Source organism: Pelophylax lessonae, assembly GCF_965119305.1.
Source record: "Pelophylax lessonae genome assembly, chromosome: 1".
NCBI lineage: Eukaryota > Metazoa > Chordata > Amphibia > Anura > Ranidae > Pelophylax > Pelophylax lessonae.
In genome coordinates, this window is record NC_138768.1 from 545491975 (window position 1) to 545513799 (window position 21825).

At 36.9% G+C, this 21825-nt stretch overlaps 1 protein-coding gene across 8 annotated transcripts in view; it reads right to left on the minus strand.

Annotated features, from left to right (window-relative positions):
- NRG1 (neuregulin 1) overlaps window positions 1-21825 on the minus strand; it is a 933660-nt gene that overhangs the window by 32053 nt on the left and 879782 nt on the right. For 3 of the 8 annotated variants that reach the window (XM_082268804.1, XM_082268803.1, XM_082268802.1), the window contains exon 4: window positions 20602-20655. The exons of the other annotated variants lie outside the window; for them this stretch is intronic. In XM_082268804.1, coding sequence (XP_082124930.1) covers window positions 20602-20655 — 54 coding nt within the window. The remainder of the gene's footprint in view (window positions 1-20601; window positions 20656-21825) is intronic. 8 annotated transcript variants of the gene reach the window in all.

Below are 21825 nucleotides of genomic sequence, written 5' to 3' on the forward strand. Positions count from 1 at the left end.
GGTATATGAGCTAAAGTGGGGAAAACATCAGGGAGACAACATTTTATCAAACTGAAAAAGAGGAAGGGATTGGCATCCTAATCCCTAATGGTAAATGTTCATGAGTTGACTTTCCTTTTTGATGTTAGAGTTTAAAGGCACAGATGTGTGTAATAATTTATACAAGCAAATTATTTCACAGTACATTTCCAAGGACAAGAGACAACACAAAGGAGGAGGAGGGCAAAGCAAGAGGTAGTTGTGAGGCCGCTATCCGCCTGTTTCTCTGCTTAAATATTTTGTTTTTTTCATACTGCAAAGGAATTTAGCCCATAAAATTCAACTTAAGGCTCCTGTATGACAAACTAAACAAGTATCAGACCCAGTTACTATGTGACGTGAAGCCCCAAGAAGTAAACAAAAAAACCTCCTTTTCCTTTCCCGACTGAGCCAAAACCTGTTTTATTTGTGTTTCACACCCCCAGAGTTCTGGGGCATCTGTCAATCCAGAAATCAGTGGGCAGGACTGGGTTTGGCCAGCTGCTGGCTGACCAGCTACATGCTTGTCAACCAGCAGTGACAATCCCGACAGCCAGTCTGCCTGACACATTTATTTCATCCAACCTTAGTGCCCACTGATAGTATCAACTCTGCTCTGAATTCAATAATAGTGCAGCATCATTGTAACACCATCAAAGGACACTGCATTATGTGGTATTCACTGACAGGATCAATAAGTGTTTGTGGAACTTTGCAGGGGGATTAAGAGAAAACAGTAGGTGCAGATGCACATATAATTAGGTTCTACAACACATGTTATTTAATGGAAAGCCATAGTTCTACTTTAAACTCTAAATACATGCATTATTACAGACATAAAAGTCTATAAGAAGAAATTAAATAAATAAAAAATATTTTGTACATGCAGTGTACATGGCGAATTACATCCAATTTACTTTATTAGGTTCCCGGCAACACTGGTGTCCATAACAAGAGCAGCTGTGATCAAATATTTTGCCGGATACCCTATGTGACTTCACAAAGACAAACTAAATCACCGTAGGGAACAGGACACTTTCACTCCATGGCAATTTTCAACGGCCATCACTAATTATGATGTGGAAAAACATAACTGATCCATGAAAAAATGTTCTAATTCTCAAATCTCCGATGACAACATAATACTGTTTTCTCTAATTCGAAACATGCTAGCAACAAAAAAAATTAGCATAAAAAATCCTATGACACAGAGTTGGTGAATGAGGAAGCACAGTTGGCTAGAGCACATTTTTTTCATAAACAATGACGTGTTGCTACCATAAGCAGTATAAAACTTGCAGTTATCAAGAACAACAACTAGAATGTAATTTTGCTCTGATCTTGTTTCTGCTCATAGGACAGTTTCTATGTATTACTGCATGTTTAACATCAAGATTGGCCTTTTCACTGCCATGTTAAATAATCTTTGCAATTATATATATATATATATATATATATATATATATATATATATATGGCACAGTATGTCGTTGGCCTACAAGAGGTAACTCAACTAGGCACAGGAAACTCACGTCAATTCAATGCAAATAAGGTCCTGTAACTAGAATTAATTGGAAAAGAAAATAAGAAAAAAAAAAGGAATGCGAATACAAGACCACATCCGTAGTAAGTACTTGGTTGGCTGTCACATATTCTGAAAAAGTTGCACTATAAGGGTATGATCACTAAAATGGTCTGATTTGTGCATGATATGCTGTTTCTGCATGCATTGTTCTTTACCTGAATTTAAGCAGATATTCACCCTAACTGTGAAGTTGTCCTCCCCTGCCACCTCCCCCTTCCTCTCTTACCGAAGGATATTACTTTTTTTTTAAAATGAGTTTATTTGTGCAAAGCAGCGCTTCCACTCTTCTTAATGAGACTTTGTCACAGCCCGCCTATGCATGTTGCATGTGCATAGGGCTTGGATCCCAAGGGAGCCCAGTGGTACATCTGCATGTGCATCAGGGGCACCCAGTATCTGTGTATGCATGAGTTGTGCCAAACGCTCACAAACACCACTAATAAGGGAAGCTGAATATCATGAATCGAAAACATAAAAAATAATAAAAAAATACATAAAATAACAATAAATTTTCCAGGAGTTCTGCCCTCTCTATCGAATATAGAGGCACAATCCCTAAAAGTAATGTGGGAGGGGGGGTATAATCAATGAACAAGCATAGTAATTTAGAAAAACAAAATGTTGTGGAGTGTAGCATGGGGAGAGGTTTCTGATGGGTTTGTGGTCTTGGATGCTGTGTATTGTTGTATTAGCGATATTGGTTACAATAAACCTCTTTAGAGGTAACCTTTGGGTGTGTTTATTCCTTTCTTCTTTTTTGTTTTTCTCAATTACTACTAATCTAAATACTATGCCTGTCTTTGGGCATGTGCAGCATTTCCATGGCACATGCGCAGATGCGCTGATGGGCTCTGCCAAGACCCAAAGACTGGGCAGAGCAAGTGGATGCATCTGTGCACACTCATGATAATGGCGGCACCCAGGCACTTAGGGGGTGGGCTGAAGTTCTGATTTACATTTGCTAGAGCACTGTGTATCATAAATACCTGATTTTTCTTTACCAAAATAGTTATCTTTATATTCGCATATCAGTGCAGCCCCTTGCTGTCTATTTGCACTCCAGTGATGGCTGCATTGAATCATAGTGGATCATCCTGTGTAATGTCTGTTGCAATGGCCACTTGTAGTTTCTATCAGAAGCCCATGTGACAGGGAGACAAAACAGGAACACAACTGGGATAAAGAGATGGAGCTTTGTTACCCTATAACAGGAAATGCCTAAAAATGGACACCTATAGTACGATTGCAAAATATTGTATTAATGAGAGCTGCGGATTTAAATATATTGAAATTACTTTTGAATTACAGTCACATGTTAAAGCTTATATCTCATTTTAGTAATGAAGTTTACATCTACTTTAGGTTCATAAAGTGTGCTGCAACAACAGCAGGTCACAGGCCTAATACTAATTATCTTTCAAACTATTTATTCAAATTCAAGATAATAATAAATAATGTTAGAATGCATGCATCACATTTTTTAGAAAAGTCTCCAAACGAAAGCCAGAAATGAAGAGTCATAAGAAAAAGCTGTTTGCATTTACTCTTCTTTTTCCCCTCAAAGAATGAGCACAGCACAAGCCTCAGATAACCTATCCGCAGGACAAACACTGAGCAGATAATATTGGACAATGTATTTCCTGTAAGCATGTCCAAGAGGGAGAAAACACAGATTGAAAGAGACTTTATTGTATTTAGAGATAATAGCATACCAGATATTTCAAAGTGTGGTTTCCTGATAAAATAACATGCAGCATAATATACGTATGATAGCATATAAGGTTAAATTTAGGTAGAAAAAAACGTACCTGAAGCAGCTCTAAACACTTAACTTTTCTAAAACAATATTCTTGTGCCATGGCATAGGCATATTACTTACTAAGAAGCATTGGGTTTGCCTAATGCATTGGGTATAGGCCATACTGGAGGAAGGATAATAGCATCTTAAGGCTGTATCACTTTTAGAAAATTTTTACCATTTTTATTTTATTTTACAAGTTATCTAAAGCACAGGCGTTTCATAATGGATAATTAAATTAATAAAGATCTAAAACTGATTTATTTTTTAAGAAGTCACATGGCTGACAAGCATCCATGCACACAATAAATTAAAATAACCAGTAGTCTCCATCTCCCCCAACTTTCAACCAGCCCTTCTCTGCTGTTTGTAACAATGGCTGTCTCTAAGGTGTATGAATGGCAAGAACAATTTAAAGACCCTACGCCAACAAAACCTCTTATTACGCTTTGCCAAGAGGGTTTGTGTGTGTGTGTGTGGTGTGTGGTGGAGATCTCAGGTGTCAGGTTATATCACCACAGGTTACATATTCCTTCTTTTTTTGTCAGGATGGGGAAAGATGGAAACTTTAATGAGATACAAAGAAAACAAAAACACAATTTTAGCAGATTGGAAAAGGGGAGAGAGGTTAGAATTTTTGAAAATGTTTTTATTGCCATTTGTGCCTTTCTTTGCTGATGACAACTGCTCTCAAAATACCATGTACAGATGTCACAGGTACAGGATGTGAAAGAAAATCTCCATAATTGGCAGACCGAAACAGAAACCTGCCGACTATTTGAACCTCTTCAGCAGTCTGCTTTAGCAAAAACATATAATTCAGTTATGCAAGACAAGTAAGTTGCATTAACTTTTTTTTTTTAGGCAGACAACCGTGCATTATCCACTTTACCGCTGAGTACCGTAGTACTACTGCGGCAAAGTGGCTCTTGTAGGTCTGACGACGTAGACCTACGTCGCCAGACTCCTCCCCCTGTAGGCGGCGCTCCCGCTGTTTTCATTCACAGCGGGAGTCGGGCTAGGGGAGGAGCTGCGGCGATCGCCGCTGCTCTGCCCCGATCGTCGGGGAATCCAGTTTGGAGATCCGCCCGCCTGTGTAAACAGAGCGGGCGGATCTCCTAAGTGACAGGGAGTGACAGATCGGAGTGTTCAGCATAGCTGAACATCCTATCTGTCCTTTTGTCACTCAGTCACCTCCCCCCCCCACACGTTAGTAAGCACCAGGCATACATTAACCCCTCCCTCTCCAATAAAATTAACCCCTTCCCTGCCAGTGTCATTTTTACAGTAACAGTGCATATTTATAGCACTGATTACTGCAGTAATGTCACTGGTACCCCCAAAAGTGTCAAAAATGTCAGTCAAGGGTCCGATCTGTCCGCCGCAATGTCGCAGTCCCGCAAAAGAAATCGCAGATCGCCGCCATTACTCGTTAAAAAAAAAACAGCAAAAATGACTTAAATCTTTCCCTTAGTTAGTAAACGCAATAACTTTTGCGCAAACCAATCAAAATACGCTTATTGCGATTTTTTCTACGAAACATGGGTAGCAGAAAACAAATTGGCCAAAAATTTAAAAAGAAATTGGTTTTTACATCTTTTTTGGGGGGAATTTCATATAAAAAAAAATGTTAAAAATATTGTTATTTTTTCAAAATAAACGCTCTTTTTTTGCAAAAAAATAGCGCAAAAAGTAAAAATCGCACAGGTGATCAAATACCACCAAAAGAAAGCTCTGTTTGTGGGAAAAAAAGAACGTAAATTTCGTTTGGGTACGGCGTCGCATGACCGCGCAATTGTCAGTTAAAGTCGCACAGCGCCGAATCGCAAAAAGTGGCCCAGACGTAAGACAGCAAAATGCTCTAGTCGTAAAGTGGTTAAAACCTCTACTGATTTTGTATGTGTGTGTGTGTGTGTATATATATATATATATATATATATATATTTACAGTATATTACTTAAGTTTGATTATGCCATACTTTACATGAATAATAATTTCACCAACTAGCATTATTTTGCTTTTAATAGAAAATCTATCCTGCACAGGTGCAATTCAAGTTTAAACCAAAGGATGTTAATAAAAACATGCAGCTACAATATTTCAAGTCTGGATGGACAGGTTTGACATCTGCTTTAACCAGTGACTTCTGTGAGTACAGATTAGCCAAATCATTATCGCAGGATTTCCTGAGCAAATTCTACTGCTCAGGCCAGTCACTTTGCAGATACACACTGTTATTATAAAGACTGAGGCATTCTTTGGCAGGTTCAGCTTGGCAGGTATGAATGAGCTTTACAAGAATATATTTCAGAATGGGAGCCACATAGTTTCCTGACATGTGACCGATTAGGTAATGTGATGTTGAACATTTTAGGTTTCCAAGAAAAAAAAGTATTCCGAACAATTACTGATTAAGCAGCTGCTCGTTTAATAGTTGCACAAAACCTCCTTACCTCTCCCACTCAAAGGGCCATGTCACAGAGTTGATCTTGACACTGGCAACACATTACCAGTGTCAGAATCACTAAGAGACCATACCTTCCCTTAGTTAACTAGAGTTGCCCATGTGATTTCAGGCTTAGCTTATTTAAAATTGCTCTTTAAACTTGGGCTCATGTGATATTAAAGGGATCTAAGTGGGTGTCCATATATGCCAATCTTTGTTTAAAAACTAGTCTCGTAAAATGTCTCTATTTTTCTTGCAGAGATAACTGTTCTATGTAGAAGAAGAGCTCCATGTAGTACAGGAGGAAGCGGCTAATAAACAACCAGATTTAGCCACCTGATCAAAGCTTTAGATGTCTGGACCTTTAACAAATCAAAATATATTTACATATTACAGGAATGTTCCAGAGTTGTAATCTAAACTTCCTGAAATAGGGATGCATGCAAAGAATCACAACACACATTTAACAGATGTGGCCAGGATACACCACAGGTATAGAAATATAGAAGAGTGACGGCAGAAAAAGACCGAGTAGTCCATTGAGTCTGCCCATTTTTTTTTTCACTAAAAAAAAAAAATGTATTATTACAAAAATATCACAATGTATTAAACTTGCACCTGCAGGAATTTATTGGGCTAAAACTACCTAGGGAAATACCTGTACTCTGTACTCCTTCAAAGTTCAGATGTTTTATATCTAACAGCCAACTTCAATATAACCTTGTTATATCTTAAACTTGATTTCTTACTGAAAGCACTGTTTTTAGTTTAGCTGTCCTTACTGCAAGGGGATACATCTGTATTTAATTTTTAATTAAGAAATCTTTCCTTAATAATCACAAGATACTGTAATTTGTGAGAAAATATATTTTATAGTATCACACACAAAATACAAATGTTTTTATATTTCACTGGGGCTAATTTAAATTAGAAGTGCTGAAGTATTATCTTATTATCAGTTTTCTACTTAAATACTCATGAGTCCACTAATAATTGGAAACACACATCAAATAATGTTATAAATTATTGGATATTCTACTTGACAGAAATCCAGAAATAATTAGCAGCGTCTAAGGATTATTCTATTTTTTTTTCTTTTGGTTAACCACTTCAGCCTCGGAAGATTTTGCCCCCTTCCTGACCAGGCCCTATTTTGCGATTCGGCACTGCGTTATTTTAATGGACAATTGCGCGGTTATGCGACACTGTACCCAAAGAAATTTATGTCCCTTTTTCCCACAAATAGAGCTTTTGTTTGGTGGTATTTGATCACCTGTGCGATTTTTATTTTTTTTTGCGCTATAAACAAAAAAAGAGCGACAATTTTGAAAAAAAAAAAAAAAAACAATATTTTTCACATTCTGCTATATGATATTCTCAAAAAAAATGTAAAAATCAAAATTTTTTAACATTTTAGGCCAATTTGTTTTCTGCTACATATTTTTGGTAAAAAAAAAATAGCAATAAGCGTATTTTGATTGGTTTGCGCAAAAGTTATCGCGCCTACTAACTACGGGAAAGATTTATGTCATTTTTATTGTTTTTTTTTTTTTACTAGTAATGGCGGCAATCTGGGATTTTTTGCGGGACTGCGACAATGCAGTGGACAGATCGGACCCCTAACTGAAATTTTTGACACTTTTGGGGGTACCAGTGACATTACTACAGTAATCAGTGCTAAAAATATGCACTGTTAATGTAATAATGACACTGGCAGGGAAGGGGTTAACCCTGTTGGTGATCAAGGGGTTAAATATAAGCCTAGGGGAGTGATTCTAACTGTGGGGGCGTGTGGCTTCTGAGATGACCTATATAGCAGGATCACATGGTCTCTGTGATTATCCCAGGGAGAAGGACGGACGGCTGTGTTTATATCAGCCGACCATCCTTCTCTCCCAGCGGGGAGAGATCGAGGGTGTCAGGCGGCAATCGGAGCCACCTGACACACGCGCTGGCTTCCCTGCTGATGAGCGGGGGCAGGAGCGCGCCGGCAGCGGCGTTCGCTCGCCCCCTAGATTTACAAGAGCGAGCGCCGTACATGTAAGGGGTTTCGTCCAGGAGCGGCTGCCTGCCGCAGTATATCTGCGGCGGGCAGTTGTCTAGTGGTTAAACTAGATGGACTTTTTTTTTTTAAATCTAACTAACTAGGTAAATATGTAAAGATGAATTAACATCTGGTTTACTTGTCATTTTTTGCGATCTGTTTCCACAATCCAATGCACCAGGTTTTCATCCACCCAATCTTTAACAGTTTTTTGGCAGTTAGTTTAAAATAATTTAATATAAAAAGCTGATATCCATGCAACCTGCTCATAAATAATTATGAGCGTGGCTCTTAAGCCCCCATTCACACCAGTCTGACTTGTCATGCGATTTGACAGTTCCAATTGTCAGCAATGGAACTGTTCCTATTGCCTCGACTCATGTCGCAGTGTTTATGAAAAAGGAGGGTAAGTCTATTGGTTGGCCAATGGTGTAATGGTGATTAGTGCACACGATAATATGAAATCAAGGCATGAAAGAGAATAAGGATAGGGAAAGAGGGAACAGCTAGGCCAGCAACATATGGGGTGTCCACTGAAAACCACCCAACCAAAATCAGAGGGGCCAAAAAAACCTCTGATACTCCTGGGCACTCTCACCTGTCAACTGTAGTTCTACTCGGTTTAGGTCCCAAAAAGCACACACGTATACTCTAACCAGATAAGACTCACAACTCACTCTCATATTAAGCCTGTCTCAATAATATGATCTGTTAGAATCTGGGTAGCTACAAACCACTAAATTTGCTAGTTGCTCCTGCTCAATTAGCCTACCTAGTAGATTGTATTGGAAGCTATTAGGCTCTATCCCTCTGACTCATATCTGAAAAGATCCTGAGTATCTTCTCTAATAGCATAACTATTGAGCTAATATCTGTATGTACATTGCTCCCAAAGCTAGGTAGCTGGCTGGCAATTGGCCTGACAGATTTTTTCCTGCATAGTCTAAAACAGCCTAAAGAGCTGAAAATACTGTTCAAGACTGCCCCATAATAAAGTTTATGCTAATTTCCCTAAATCTACCTGCCAACCTCAAAAAAACATGAAGTAGGATGATATATAAGCTGCACTAATGTGAAAGGGTTTCTAAAGCATTCATTCAGTATGTTAGGTAAGGTTGGATTGTTAGAGCTCTGCATACCCCTTCATTCATAGGAATTTATAAGTATTAATCAGAGAGAGATAGCAATTATGAATAAGTTTAAATGTTATTTAAATTTTTAAAAAAATGTATTGAGAATTTTCTGGGGATAAGACAGATATCTATTGCCTGTGTATTGCACAAAGACGATCTAATCATTAATTTCAGACAGTGGCACTTCCAGTTTTTAGATGTTTGCTTCCTAATTGCTAATCAACAAGATGCAATACTATGTCTCCAGGTGGAACTATAATAACTATAATAAGATAGTTATAATATTAATAATAATAAAAATAATAATAATAATAATAATGGTAATAATAACTATATTAACTATAATAAGAACTGATAATATTCAAAAGGTATCTGAAGGAAGGAATAGTTTGGTTGATTTACTAAAACTGGAGAGCACAAAATCTGGTGCAGCTCTGCATAGAAACCAATCAGCTTCCAGGGTCTATTGTCAAAGCTTAATTGAACAAGCTGAAGTTAGAAGCTGATTGGATATCATGCACCAGACTTTGCACTCTCCAGTTTTAGTAAATCAACCCCACAGTCTTGTGACTCCCACTGGCATCAGATAGGAGAACTTAGGTTGTTTAGATATGGTTTAACCTTAAAAATGTGAACATTTGTAAAAAACATAATTTCCAAATAAACATAATATTTAATGAATTGTATCAACCAAACAAATGTTTTGCATTTAAACATGGTCCAGGACTTATAATGCAGTCAAGATAGGTCAAAGTTTCCTCATTTAGCAAATGCTCAGAAACACATGGTAAAGTAAGTATCTTTCTTTGCAATTGCACAGTAAAGGGTTTTGAGTGAGTTAAACTGTTATGTGCTTTGTCTTTGAGCAAATCCAGATTTAACAGGATTATTCCAGGCAAAGAGCAATCTTGGGGTCAGTCACATTTACATGTTGTTTCATGTTATTCGCAAACCTTCTTTGCAGTATTCACATGCTATGCATACAGGACTAAAGCACTACGTGATAAGCATTCATTTCCTTCTGTACCAGTACACTTTTAACTACACAAATTTGCAAATCAAATATATTTAATTAATATTTAAATATATACGGTTATAGCTGTATAGATCTTTTATGGTATGTGATTTGTGTGTGGGGGGGAAATAGTTTTAAAACTAAAGTCAGTCAGTATCTGTATCAATCTGTAGTCTGTGTAAAATCTTGAGCAACTGCTATCAGGAAAATCAGAATTTCATAAAAGATTACTTTAATCTAAGCAAGGGGTAGTCAAACATGATCAAAACAGGTATACTATCTAGAATATGGTGGTGTTAACATGTTGCCTACTCTCTAAATAGAAGACAGACTATCAAAGGTATTTGAATGTTGGCATGAATATACAATGGTTATCCCAAGCACATTCATTTATTGCACGCCTGCAGTCACAAATATTAATGTATGGTTGGATACTGATGTCTTTGCAGACAGTTTCGCCCCAATAAAATAGCACCAGAAGCATTTTTGGTTTGGGTAATACCGTAGGACTGGGGAGCAACACGTAGACAAGTAATCTCAGGAAAAAAAGATAGTTACTAGGCAAGATTTTCTAACCTGCCCAAATACTATGACTCTGAAGAGTGGCTGTTGCATTCTGCTCTGCAAATATCTAATGAGTGCTGTCACATGGTCAAGAGTGAGGCAGCGAGAGTGCACTATAACCCTGTACAAAGTTGCTCAGCAACTCAAAACTGACACAGGAGTCCTTGCTGGTTTGGCATTGCCCCCCCCCCCCCCAAGGGAAAGTAAGAACACACTGATTTTGGGCCCTCCTGTAAAGTGAACCTGTTCCTTTCACTTTAAGAATATGACGGCTTTCAAAAAATAAGGTTAATGGTGTCCTATATAGTTTTTTTTTTATTTGTCATTTCAAACAAAGGACAAGCTTTTGTAGGTCTACCCCCTTCTTCTCTGTCCAAGCAGTACTGATACACAAACATTTAGCAAAATGTTAAGAAAAAAAATCTGAAAACACTATCTGGAAACAAACAACTACATACATAGGGTAATAAAAGTGAAAAAGTTGGTCAGACAGTGTAGAGAAGAATCATCATTTGTAGTTTAAAGACATTCCTGGGTGTTTTTAAAGTTCCCATTAAGAACTAAAACATTCATGTCTTCCACAGAGCAGTCTGATTGTGTCTCACAAACTGTCAGGATCCAGATCTGAACCAGAGACATCTGTGTCATTTGGCTGTGGCTCTTCTCTATGCCACATGAAATGCTGGGCAGGTCCCTGTGGGATCCCTTGGACATTCCTGCTTCATATCTTGTCTCTTTTGAACATTGAACTCCTTGCTCCTCCAATAAACTTCCTATTTAAGCCATGTCCTTGCACTTCCTGTTTGACAGCTTATTGTGCTCTGCTCCAGCCAATATTGTTCTACTTGCTCTCATTTCGCCATTCATATCTTCACTACCATTCGTTACCAACTTTTGACTTATTCCTCAGCTATGCTTCCACTTGATCCCTACCTGCATTCACCTGTTATCGAACTTTGGCTTGCTCCTAGGCTACACTTCTGCTTGTTCCTGACCTGCTGTATTTTTTGCCAGACCTCGGCTTGCTCACCTTCTGGTGGGGTGATCCTAAGGACCATGACCTGGCACTAGCATGCTGTGAAACTCCTCTCCACCAACAGGAACTCTAGTAAAGACTGGTTAGTGCTTAGAACCCGTGTCATCCACCAGGGTGACCTGTTTAATGTGTAATCATCTTCTTTATGTTCTTATATAATGTGTCTATGAGATATACCACATTGCTAGAGTTTCAGCTGTATGATCCAGTAATACTGAATAAAAACACATTTCTGTAGGTATAAAGACATGTATTGCTGATTAATTTATTCTTGAGGTCGGGTGTTTGCATTAAGTCTAATATTGGAGGTTGTTGGAATATTTTTCAATGGAGTTCAATCCTCTTTTATGAAGGGGTGCCGCGCTTTGATTATCTTTCTTACACCTTCTAGTGCTGGATTGTATGTGGTTACTTGAGGTAATCACATACAACTTTCAAAGTCGAACTAAAGGTAATTGTTTTTATTTTGAATCAAGTAAGGGAGGGTTATAATCTGGTTTGTATTGGTGAGATTTCTCATCATATCCTGTCCCATAGCTAAAACAGAAAGCCAGACAAAATTCCCCATAAGAGAGTTAATCCCTGGTTGTTGCTAGGGTCACCAGAAATAGTGTCCTCATTTCTCTTCTATTACTGTTCTGTTGGGATTTTCCTTTATATTATTTTTTTGTTAAATTTAGTTTTTTCAGCAAACAGGACAATTAGACAGAGCGTGAATCTCCCTAACAGGGGCACAGAATGCAATAAAACCTGACATATGTTCTAATCTCACTCCAGTCTATACAAAACAAAAACAAAAAAATGTTGTTATTAGTAAAGCGCCGTACACACCGTTCGACAATTGGCCCATGTGTAAGGCAGCCGGTCTGAAGGGGCATGACCTAAAAAGGTATGCCAATCGGGATTCGATTAGCACTTTCAGCCAATGGCTGAGAATGTTGTATTGTGGTGGTGGAGGTAGGGGGATGTCCCCATGTCAGAACACAATAGCTCAGCAAGGAAGGTTGCTGTACTAACATCGGATAGTTAGTACAGCGACTCCTCCTTAGCTCTTCAGTACTAGGCTTTATACTTTAAAGACAGCTTTTATGAAGGTTTCCACTAGTACATATTTATTTCTGTTTTCTAAGTCAAAGCATATGCAAAGGTATCTAGTGGCCTTGCTGTGTACAATGGCTCATTTTGTGTGTTGCTTCCATATCCACTTTAAAAACACTGGATATATTTGTTTATGACTAACACCAACTCCACTTTAATGGCATTATTTCGATTTTAGGGTCTTCCAGGGGTCATTTTCTCAAGAAAGCAAACACCAGGACACTCGGGTCATTTGCAGATGACATAGCACTGGCAGCAGAAAGAGAGGTTATAGTCATGTAATTAGTACTAATTCTTTAACCAGAAAATGGCAGCTGGTAGGAATCAAAGCTCTGGGCTTATAGAATGTTTAGTATTCTAATCAGTTAAGTATAATAAGGCAATCCTGATGAATAGAATGTGCTGGTGGCCTGTATCCCCCTTATAAATAAATAATAGACTTGCTCTATGTTTTTACATAGCTGTGCTCTACATATTTAAGAATTTGGGATTTATTTAATCAGTCATTATTTCAGAAAGCTAAAGTTGCAAAACATTATTGAGAAAATATGCCTTTGGCGGTACCTTGTATATAAATTCAAGATACAACCAAAGGTGTATTTTTTAAATAGCCAGCACACTTGTTCATTTAGATAAGTTGGTAAAATAAATATATATTTTTAATATAATCACCAATCATGTGCACGCCTACAGTCAATATATATATATTTTTTTTTCCCTTGCACAGGTTTGGGTATTTAAAGTGAAAACAATGTCACCGTATTTACCAAGGTTAGTGAACATTCACTTTGCAAAGTGAGCTTTCTCTACTCTTTTAGCAAACCAACTCCCATAAGGTTTAATTTACTAAAGGCAAATACAGTTTTCACTTTGCAAGGGATTTTGCACTTTGCCAAGCAATTTTCTCTTCGCTTATTGAATAAGTTAAAGCTCTGCTGACTCCCATTATCATCCAATCATAAGCAAGCAAAAATACAGATTTTTTTTTTATTTTTCTTGCTTGTGATTGGGTATTCTATGCAAAGTGGATTTTCACCACATTTACTAAGTTAAGGAAAAATTCCCTTTGTAATTTGCTATTAGTAAATGAAGCCCATAGCCTCTAGTTTAATATGTACAGAGCTTCAGCAATAATCTTTATGTGTGAAAACAGGCAATCTGTTTAATGTTTCAAATTGCAGTGATACATCAGATTGTTCTAGTACATCATTATATGTTTACAGTTCAAACTAAGTCACCTCCAAACTTTATTAACTGTAATCAGTGTGTGGTAGACCAGCAACTGTCTTAGCTCAATTTCATTGTAGGGGAACTGCTTTAAGTGAGCCATGAAGGTATTTAAAATTCAACAAGTTAGGCAGTTCACAGTTCACTGGAAATGTGCTAGGCCAGCATCCAAGCCTAGTATATCTTCAATCTCCTTTTCATCTCTTCAAATTTGCTGCAGGTTGGAAATATTTCATCTCCATTTCTAATGTGAGATTGCACTGAAGTAGATCATGACTTTCTAAATAATGAGAACAAGATACAAATTCCTGCTTCAATCTAGAAACATAAATAGTTCATGGTCATGGTCTGCTGGCCACAAAGAAAAATAGTTGAAGTAACAAATTCATTAGCTTGAGTTCTGATTTTACCATTACTATATATTATAGGGGTAAGTCATCACTCACTGAGGAGTTATGAAAACAAAGAACTACTTTACTATTATTATTCTTTTCAACACTAAACTTTTATTATTGCTTTCAACACTAAACCGTGGTGCTTAACTTAGATCAATGGTTTATTTAATTAACCCTAGGAAAATGACTAATATAGTTGTAATACAAACCTGGCTTCATACTTTATTCATTAGTCTTATTTGTCTTAGAGAATGACTTTCTTAAACAGCTTTGGTGTCTTTTGGTTCACAAAATCTATACATTTCATGTATGTAATTAATTTTCAGGAAATTTTTAGGAATTAATATACTAGTGAGCAATACCCATCATATTTATTGGAATTTAAATATACAGCAAATCCATAAAGTATTTACAGATATTTCAACAGGTGAATCAGCTGTTCACAGACTGCAATTTAGGAAATATATTAAGCATAAGGATAGTGGAGCTGTAAAACGATACCTATAATTTGACTGCTTGTCTCATAGAATATTGTACTTTTATTTACAACATTGTTCAAGAACAAACCTATTGGCCACATGGGTTGACCCCATGCTGCCCGGTGTCAATCAAGGACTGTATAATAAAAATCATAATCCGGTCGGGTGAAGATATATTTTTTGCATACGGATGAACCAGTTAATCTGATGCAATCAATGCTGTTTTTGAAATGAGCCCTCTTATCCTACAGGTCCATTGAATAAAATGTACAACGTCCATCTGTTGTACAATTTTACTGTAGCCAAAGACATAGGTTAATGAATGAAGCTGATGTTAATATACAGATGTTCCAGGAAATGTTCTAGGAGTGATTCACATTTGTAGGCTTTCTTATAGGTAACCACAACTCAGCTCTCTATTCTTTCAGCTTTTAGAAAATCAACTCTTATAGAATATTTACTATCAGGATATATGTGTTTTGTAAGTAAAGGTAGCAATTAATTAACTAATCCAGCCCCTTATCCATTGTCATATTGAAAACTCGTACAAAGATCCCACCATTTAGGGCTAACCTAGAGGTGAAAGACAAATGCTTCTGAACACTTCTGCATTGGTAATTTAGGGCTACCCCACAGGATGATAATAGCACTCTCTACCATCAAACAACTTGTTCAATAATTGCCAAATCTTTCATCTTCTCAAAGGGTGGCATCAGTCATATTTGTGTGTGTGTGTCTGTTGAGCAAGTTGCATAAAAAACAGTGGTTGTGTCTGTTGCTACAAGAAAACATGTGGATATATCGCAGCTCACTCTTCACAATGGAATATCTCCCTTCTCAGGTCAAGTAACATAACAAAAACATAAATGTTACATACCAATTATAAGAAATCACAATTTTATATAACATTCTTCTTCCTAAACTGTTGGTGGTATGGTATAATAATTTATCATCTGTATTTCTGATAGAAAAAAAAAACCTTTCAACGACATCAAGGTCAAGCTACATACAGTACACTGTGCTGAAGAAGGCAATACAAAAATAGACTTTGTCTTTATTTGGTGTATTTTATTACAATCCATTAGAGCTGACTCATGCCTTTTCCTTCCACACTGAGGGCACTGAAATCAATGTAGAAATCCTTACAAATTACTGAAGCTTAACGTGGAAATCAAGGACAATGGTAGCTGTTGAAATGCTCAAAGTGATATTTACTAACTGCACATAGTGCTTTCAGACAATATAAGATTATGTCAATCTAGATTGTTTAAAAATGTGAAATCTGCAAAAGTGTGTATTTGTATGTGTGTGTGTGTGTGTGTGTGTGTGGAGGGGGGGGGGGGTATAATTAGATTACTAGTTAAGCACAGTTGCAAGGCATTATTAGGTAGAAAAGTACAACTAGTATATGCAAGATAATGTATCTTGCCCATAATATTGCCTGTGTGCCTAACCCTGTCAATAAAAGACCATTTAAAAACATGAATCTAGTGCTGAGACTTTAGTATTCTAAAAGATATACAGTACATCTGCTGGAAACCTCTATATTTGAAGCTAAACTAATATTCCCTCCACTCCAGCATTGCCATGTCCACAAACTCCCTTGATGGACTGACATCTTCTCCCGTGCATCTTGCACGTTAGGATCTTTGGCCATCTTCACAGGCTGGGCCTGGATTGTGTAACTCTCGCACAGAAGTGCATTCATGCCAGCATTGAAACATGCCAAGGTTGCATATTATACAAAAGCATGCAAACAGCCAGGTAGGAGTGCTTTATTAAATGTATGTTTCTTCTGTCATAAAACACCTGCCTGCTTTCAATTTTTACATTTAAAGTTAAGTTCTATTTTACCCAGGAATGTTTTGGTTTACATCTATAAGGTAAAATTGGTACTACACGTTTCCTTGGGGCCAGACAAATGCTCAGACTATAAACTTAGCCACACTTTCAGTGGAAGGTAGGCAAATAAAAACAGTAAACTCTTTGGTACTCAAAATAGGATTTTTTGGAGGCACTAAGGACTTTTATGTTACCATTGAACTTACAACACTAATATAATTTAGAAAATATAGAAAAATCATAATCAATACACATATCAAACACAAAAAAGGGGGAAAAATATTATAAAAGATTGAGTTCTTTTATAACATTCTTCCCCTATTTTCTGTGCTTAATATGTGTATTGCTCCTGATTTTTTTTATAAACTTTTGTAATAAATACAATGTTTTTCAATTATATTTAGTATTGTGAGTTCAGTGGTACCTCGAAAGTCCTTAGTGCCTCCAAAAATCCTATTTCGAGTATCCAGTTGTTAGGATGTAGGTACAACTATAATGTGTGACTTTGTAGTGCATTTGACTGAACTCTTTAAGTAGTTAATAACATTAATTACTTTTTTTATATAAACATGTCTCTTCCTAGCACTGAATAATAATATGCCGTAGCACTGTTAACTTGCCAATGTGTGAAATTGTTAAGCTACAGCTACAGTCCTGACCTACAGATCAATAAAAATAAGGCTGGCGTCTACCAGTGAATGATTTCCATTCCTAGTAGACCAGTATGACCTTGTCTACTTTCTTTTATGAAATAATGTCTATTAGTTACAATAATTTCTTATTCTCCTTTACTATAAATCTTTTTTAAATGGTCAATAAAACGTTTTTTTTTTTTTTTATTTCCCTCACCAACACAAAATCATCACAAGACAGAACTATCATTGTTTTAAACTGAATAAGGAAACCAAGGGTATTTCTTTGGACCTTTTCAAATACATTTGACAAGGTAGGAGTGGTTTATTAAATGTTAAAGGTTTAACTTTGAAGTCGTTGCAAACCTGAATGATGGTTTGCACCAATATATGCAGGTAGTTTACTCCCAAAAAAAGAATTAGCAAGTAGTCTAAAAATAATTTTAACAACTTTTGTACCAAGTCCCAGAGCCTCACAGTGGCATGCATAATGTAAACACAGTCTACCCTTCCGTGAATACCAATGACAGCATGGCTGTAGAGCCAGTGTTAATTTAAAGCTATTATCTTCCCAATCAGGTAGTGCTGCTGGTGACGTAAGCAACTGAAGACTCGATGGGCAGAATTAACCGTAGAAATGGCTTTTCTTTTCGTTTGTTCAAATCATGCGCACAGTTACTAAGCCATATATATATATATATATATATATATATATATATACACACACACACACACACATATATATATATATATATATATATATATATATATATATATATACACACACACACATATATATATACATATACACAGTGTGGATAACAGATGCACTTAATAAATACTTATTTTGCCAACCTTAATAACAAATTTAGCTCTAAAATACCAATATCACAAGTTTAATATACATAAACTGGCTACTTTTACTCCCTAAAAGATCATCGGGTTGTAGTCTTTACTATTTTTCATTACTATTATTGGTCTATTATTTGGTATATTTAGTGAAAAATCTGCTTAAAAAATGTAATATCATTAAAACAATTGACAACTTAGTGCATGTATTCTTTTCAATGAAACTAGGAAGTTGCTTAAGGACAAGATTTACAATAAAGCCAAATAATCATCACAAAATAGCAAGCTGTTCACTTAATCTGTATCTGGGTCTTTACAACTGGCCTAATTTAATGATTCAATTTTGTGCCATCAGGGTCATGGAGAAACAGTCCATCAATGTCACCTACAGACCAGAAGGAAGTGGACCAGTTCCATTTTTAATGATTACTTAATTAGCCTAAGTGGCTAAGGAACAAGAGTTTCCTTAATGCAAAGAATCCTAGTTTACACAAGTTATAAGTAGAAGATGTACACCCGATTCACGCACTGCCTGAAACAATGCAAATTAAAGTGTCTAAATTACAAATTAAATAGCATGATATTATAATCAGACAGAGAGGGAAGGCTGGTATATAATCTATAAAAGAGAAAAAAAAACATGTATAAACTGCAATAAATTTGAATTTATATTTTACCAATCTGACTTCAGTAAAGTAAAACTACTGATCGCAGTGGTTTATTACATACTTTCCACACCATGACTTCTGTTTACACTCCTTTATTGAGTAAGTTCTCTAGATTTTAGAAGTCTGCAAAAACTGTCTGACAATCTGTAAACTGAGAACGACATTAATGTGCACCTATTTTGAGCACCACTCACAAATGGTGGTGGTGTCAATGAATCCTTCCAGGGTGGCAGCTCTACAAGTTAGGCTTGAACTAATGAACCCAAATATGTTTTAATATCATAGCACTATGCTGAAGTTAAAATGGAAAAACATAATTATGAAACAAAAAAACATGAAGATTGTAATGAGCTGTTGTCAGGCATTTTGATAGCATGTTGATATGCTTTTTTACCAAATTTTACATGACTGGAACTCATCACATCAACCACATGCCTCTATGCTGACTGGCTGCTGATGTTCTGGATGGAATAGTACATTTCTTACATACAACACGGATTCTCTGTATACCGATAAAGAAGATTTTGAGAGTGTTTGGTACTGATATGGAGTATCATGAGATGCAGAAGCTGCTTAAAGTGAACCCCAATTTCCACTGTCCTGTTTGCTTTACAAGAGTAACCATAGGTAGTTGGCACCTTCTGTGCTTACCCACTGACCCTCACTAATTTTTAAAAATATTATAAATACTTAGTATAAATGAAGTACTCGGTACTGCCAGGTATAATAGAGCATAACAACTCTGCCACTGCACAATGCAACATTTTGTGGGTGTGTGTGAGCAGCTCTGTGAAACTTTCAAAAATCTTGGAAAGTCTGCCAATAGATTGGGGCAACGGGGAGTAAACCCATTGGTTTGCCTTGTTTGGGAAAAGTACAGGTTTACTTTGAGATCCTGATCTGCCAGGAATTCCCTTCTACTTTATGGAAATTTTTGTAATCTAAGGGCAGAATTTAGGGTTGGTGTAAATTTAAAACTAAGCTGTCCAGTCTAACTCATGCACAGGTTGGGCAGCCTTTGCTTTGTTATAGGTGTCGCTACATGCCTATAGTCAAATATTTAGCATGATGTTAATCATCTCTACCAACCTTTAGGAACACAGGTGGGTAAATGTAAACAATTTTGCAATTATATCTGAAATTATACGATAAGTTGAGTGAAAGTATTTTTGTAATACTGGAGAGTGATCTGTACCAATAAAAGGCCCAATCGTTTGGCAATATACTGTGAGTCTAAATTTAACTAACGCTGTGTTAGATAATTAGTCAAGAGGTTCAACAAAAAGATCCATTAACAGACTTGTCTGACAGTAAATTTTTATTCAAATCAGTTATTCTGTGTTGGGGCAAGATCGGATGGCATTATTCAAACAATGCTCTGCCTAATTCTCTGCTCAGAAAATTGTCCATCAGGAGATGGAAGCAATGGTAACCAATATATTTCTCTTAGCCAGGAGGCTGCGGGAATAAGGATTCTGGCCAGTGGGTGGGGCTGTGGTCCTCATTAGAGGCTGGCTGCCTAAACCCAGAAGAGGCAGTCGGCTTCTGATAACTCAGAAAGATCAAGATGGTGGTGTGGGACACAGGCTGCTGCACCTGATCAGCGGACTGCAGCAGGACAATACTAGATCTGCTTGGGAGCATCTGAATCCAGGACAATACTGCATAAAACATCCAATTCGCAGAACTAATAGTTTGTAGAACCACAGTTCTACTCATTCCATCTAACAATCCTGCTCCTACTGTGATGACAACTTATAAGAACATTCACTGACTTGCTTACCTGACTGCCCTGTAGGTGTTGGAATGTTCTTGTGGATATCACCTAAGGCATGGCAAGAAAAGAAAACCATTCATAAATATGCTGACGCAGGAGAAATACTATTTCTGTAAATTGAATGACTCTATTTACCTCTGAAAAAAAAAAACTCTAGCATTTCTAGCAACTCTAGAAATGCTGAAGATTGCTGACTCACAACGTGCAAAGGCACAGACTGCCTGCTAACAAGCTTATTCACCTGGCTTTACTTTTCTGCTTCTAGCACTATGCTAAATGAAGAATGAAATGTTTTCCTATGATACATATCTGTAGGAAGTAAAAGGGAAATCAACACAGTATATTAGGAAATCTAATGCAAACATTTTTGTATTGAACCATCAGGGTTATATAAAAGTTCAGTTCAAAGAGCAATAAAAATGAAGATTTTACAGTAACCTTTAGCCAATTTCAACCAATTAGATTTCATTTCATAGAAGTCAAAGCAGTGAAAGATGATCACCAACTGCTATAAGCCACTATTCTGTGCATATTGCTGTCCTATACATGTTCTTTACTATTTGTGAAGCCATCATGTAGATGTACTAGGGATAGGGAACTACATTTTTTCCATCTTAAGCCAGTAACTCAGCACAGGATAGGAAAAAAAAAGTTAGAGATGAAGGTACATATCTGTAGGAACAAAGGTAACAGGTTACATGGATCTTTAAGAGACTGGTCTGGAAATTTAGTCCAGGGGACTGGTATAGGAACTGCAAGTATAGAGAGTTTCTGGGAGGATCTGCTGCAAAAAATTAACTTACCCAATATAAATTCATTAGCGTGCGCACAGGGTGTGCCGGATGTGCCTGGGCAACCCTAATCACCCCATGTGCATTAGCGTTATTGCTCTGTGTTCCGGCAGGAAGATGGGAAAGATCTGCCATAAGAGAAGTGCCGGGGGCATATATATGTAGACACATACACACTTGTGTTTGAGCTTTAGGGTCCACACCCTAATGCAATAGGCTGCACACGCCTATGGATTAATCATCAAAGTAAAGAAACTCCAGAGGCAGCACATGTCTGCAGCAGTGACCACCCCACTCTAGGCCTTAAGGTCTCAATTTATATTGAGTTTTAAAAAAATCATGAGTAAAAGGAATGGAAGTTCAAATGCAGAAACTCAACACCAAAACATGTTGGCCACATAGGCACATGTTCAAAAAAATTATGTAA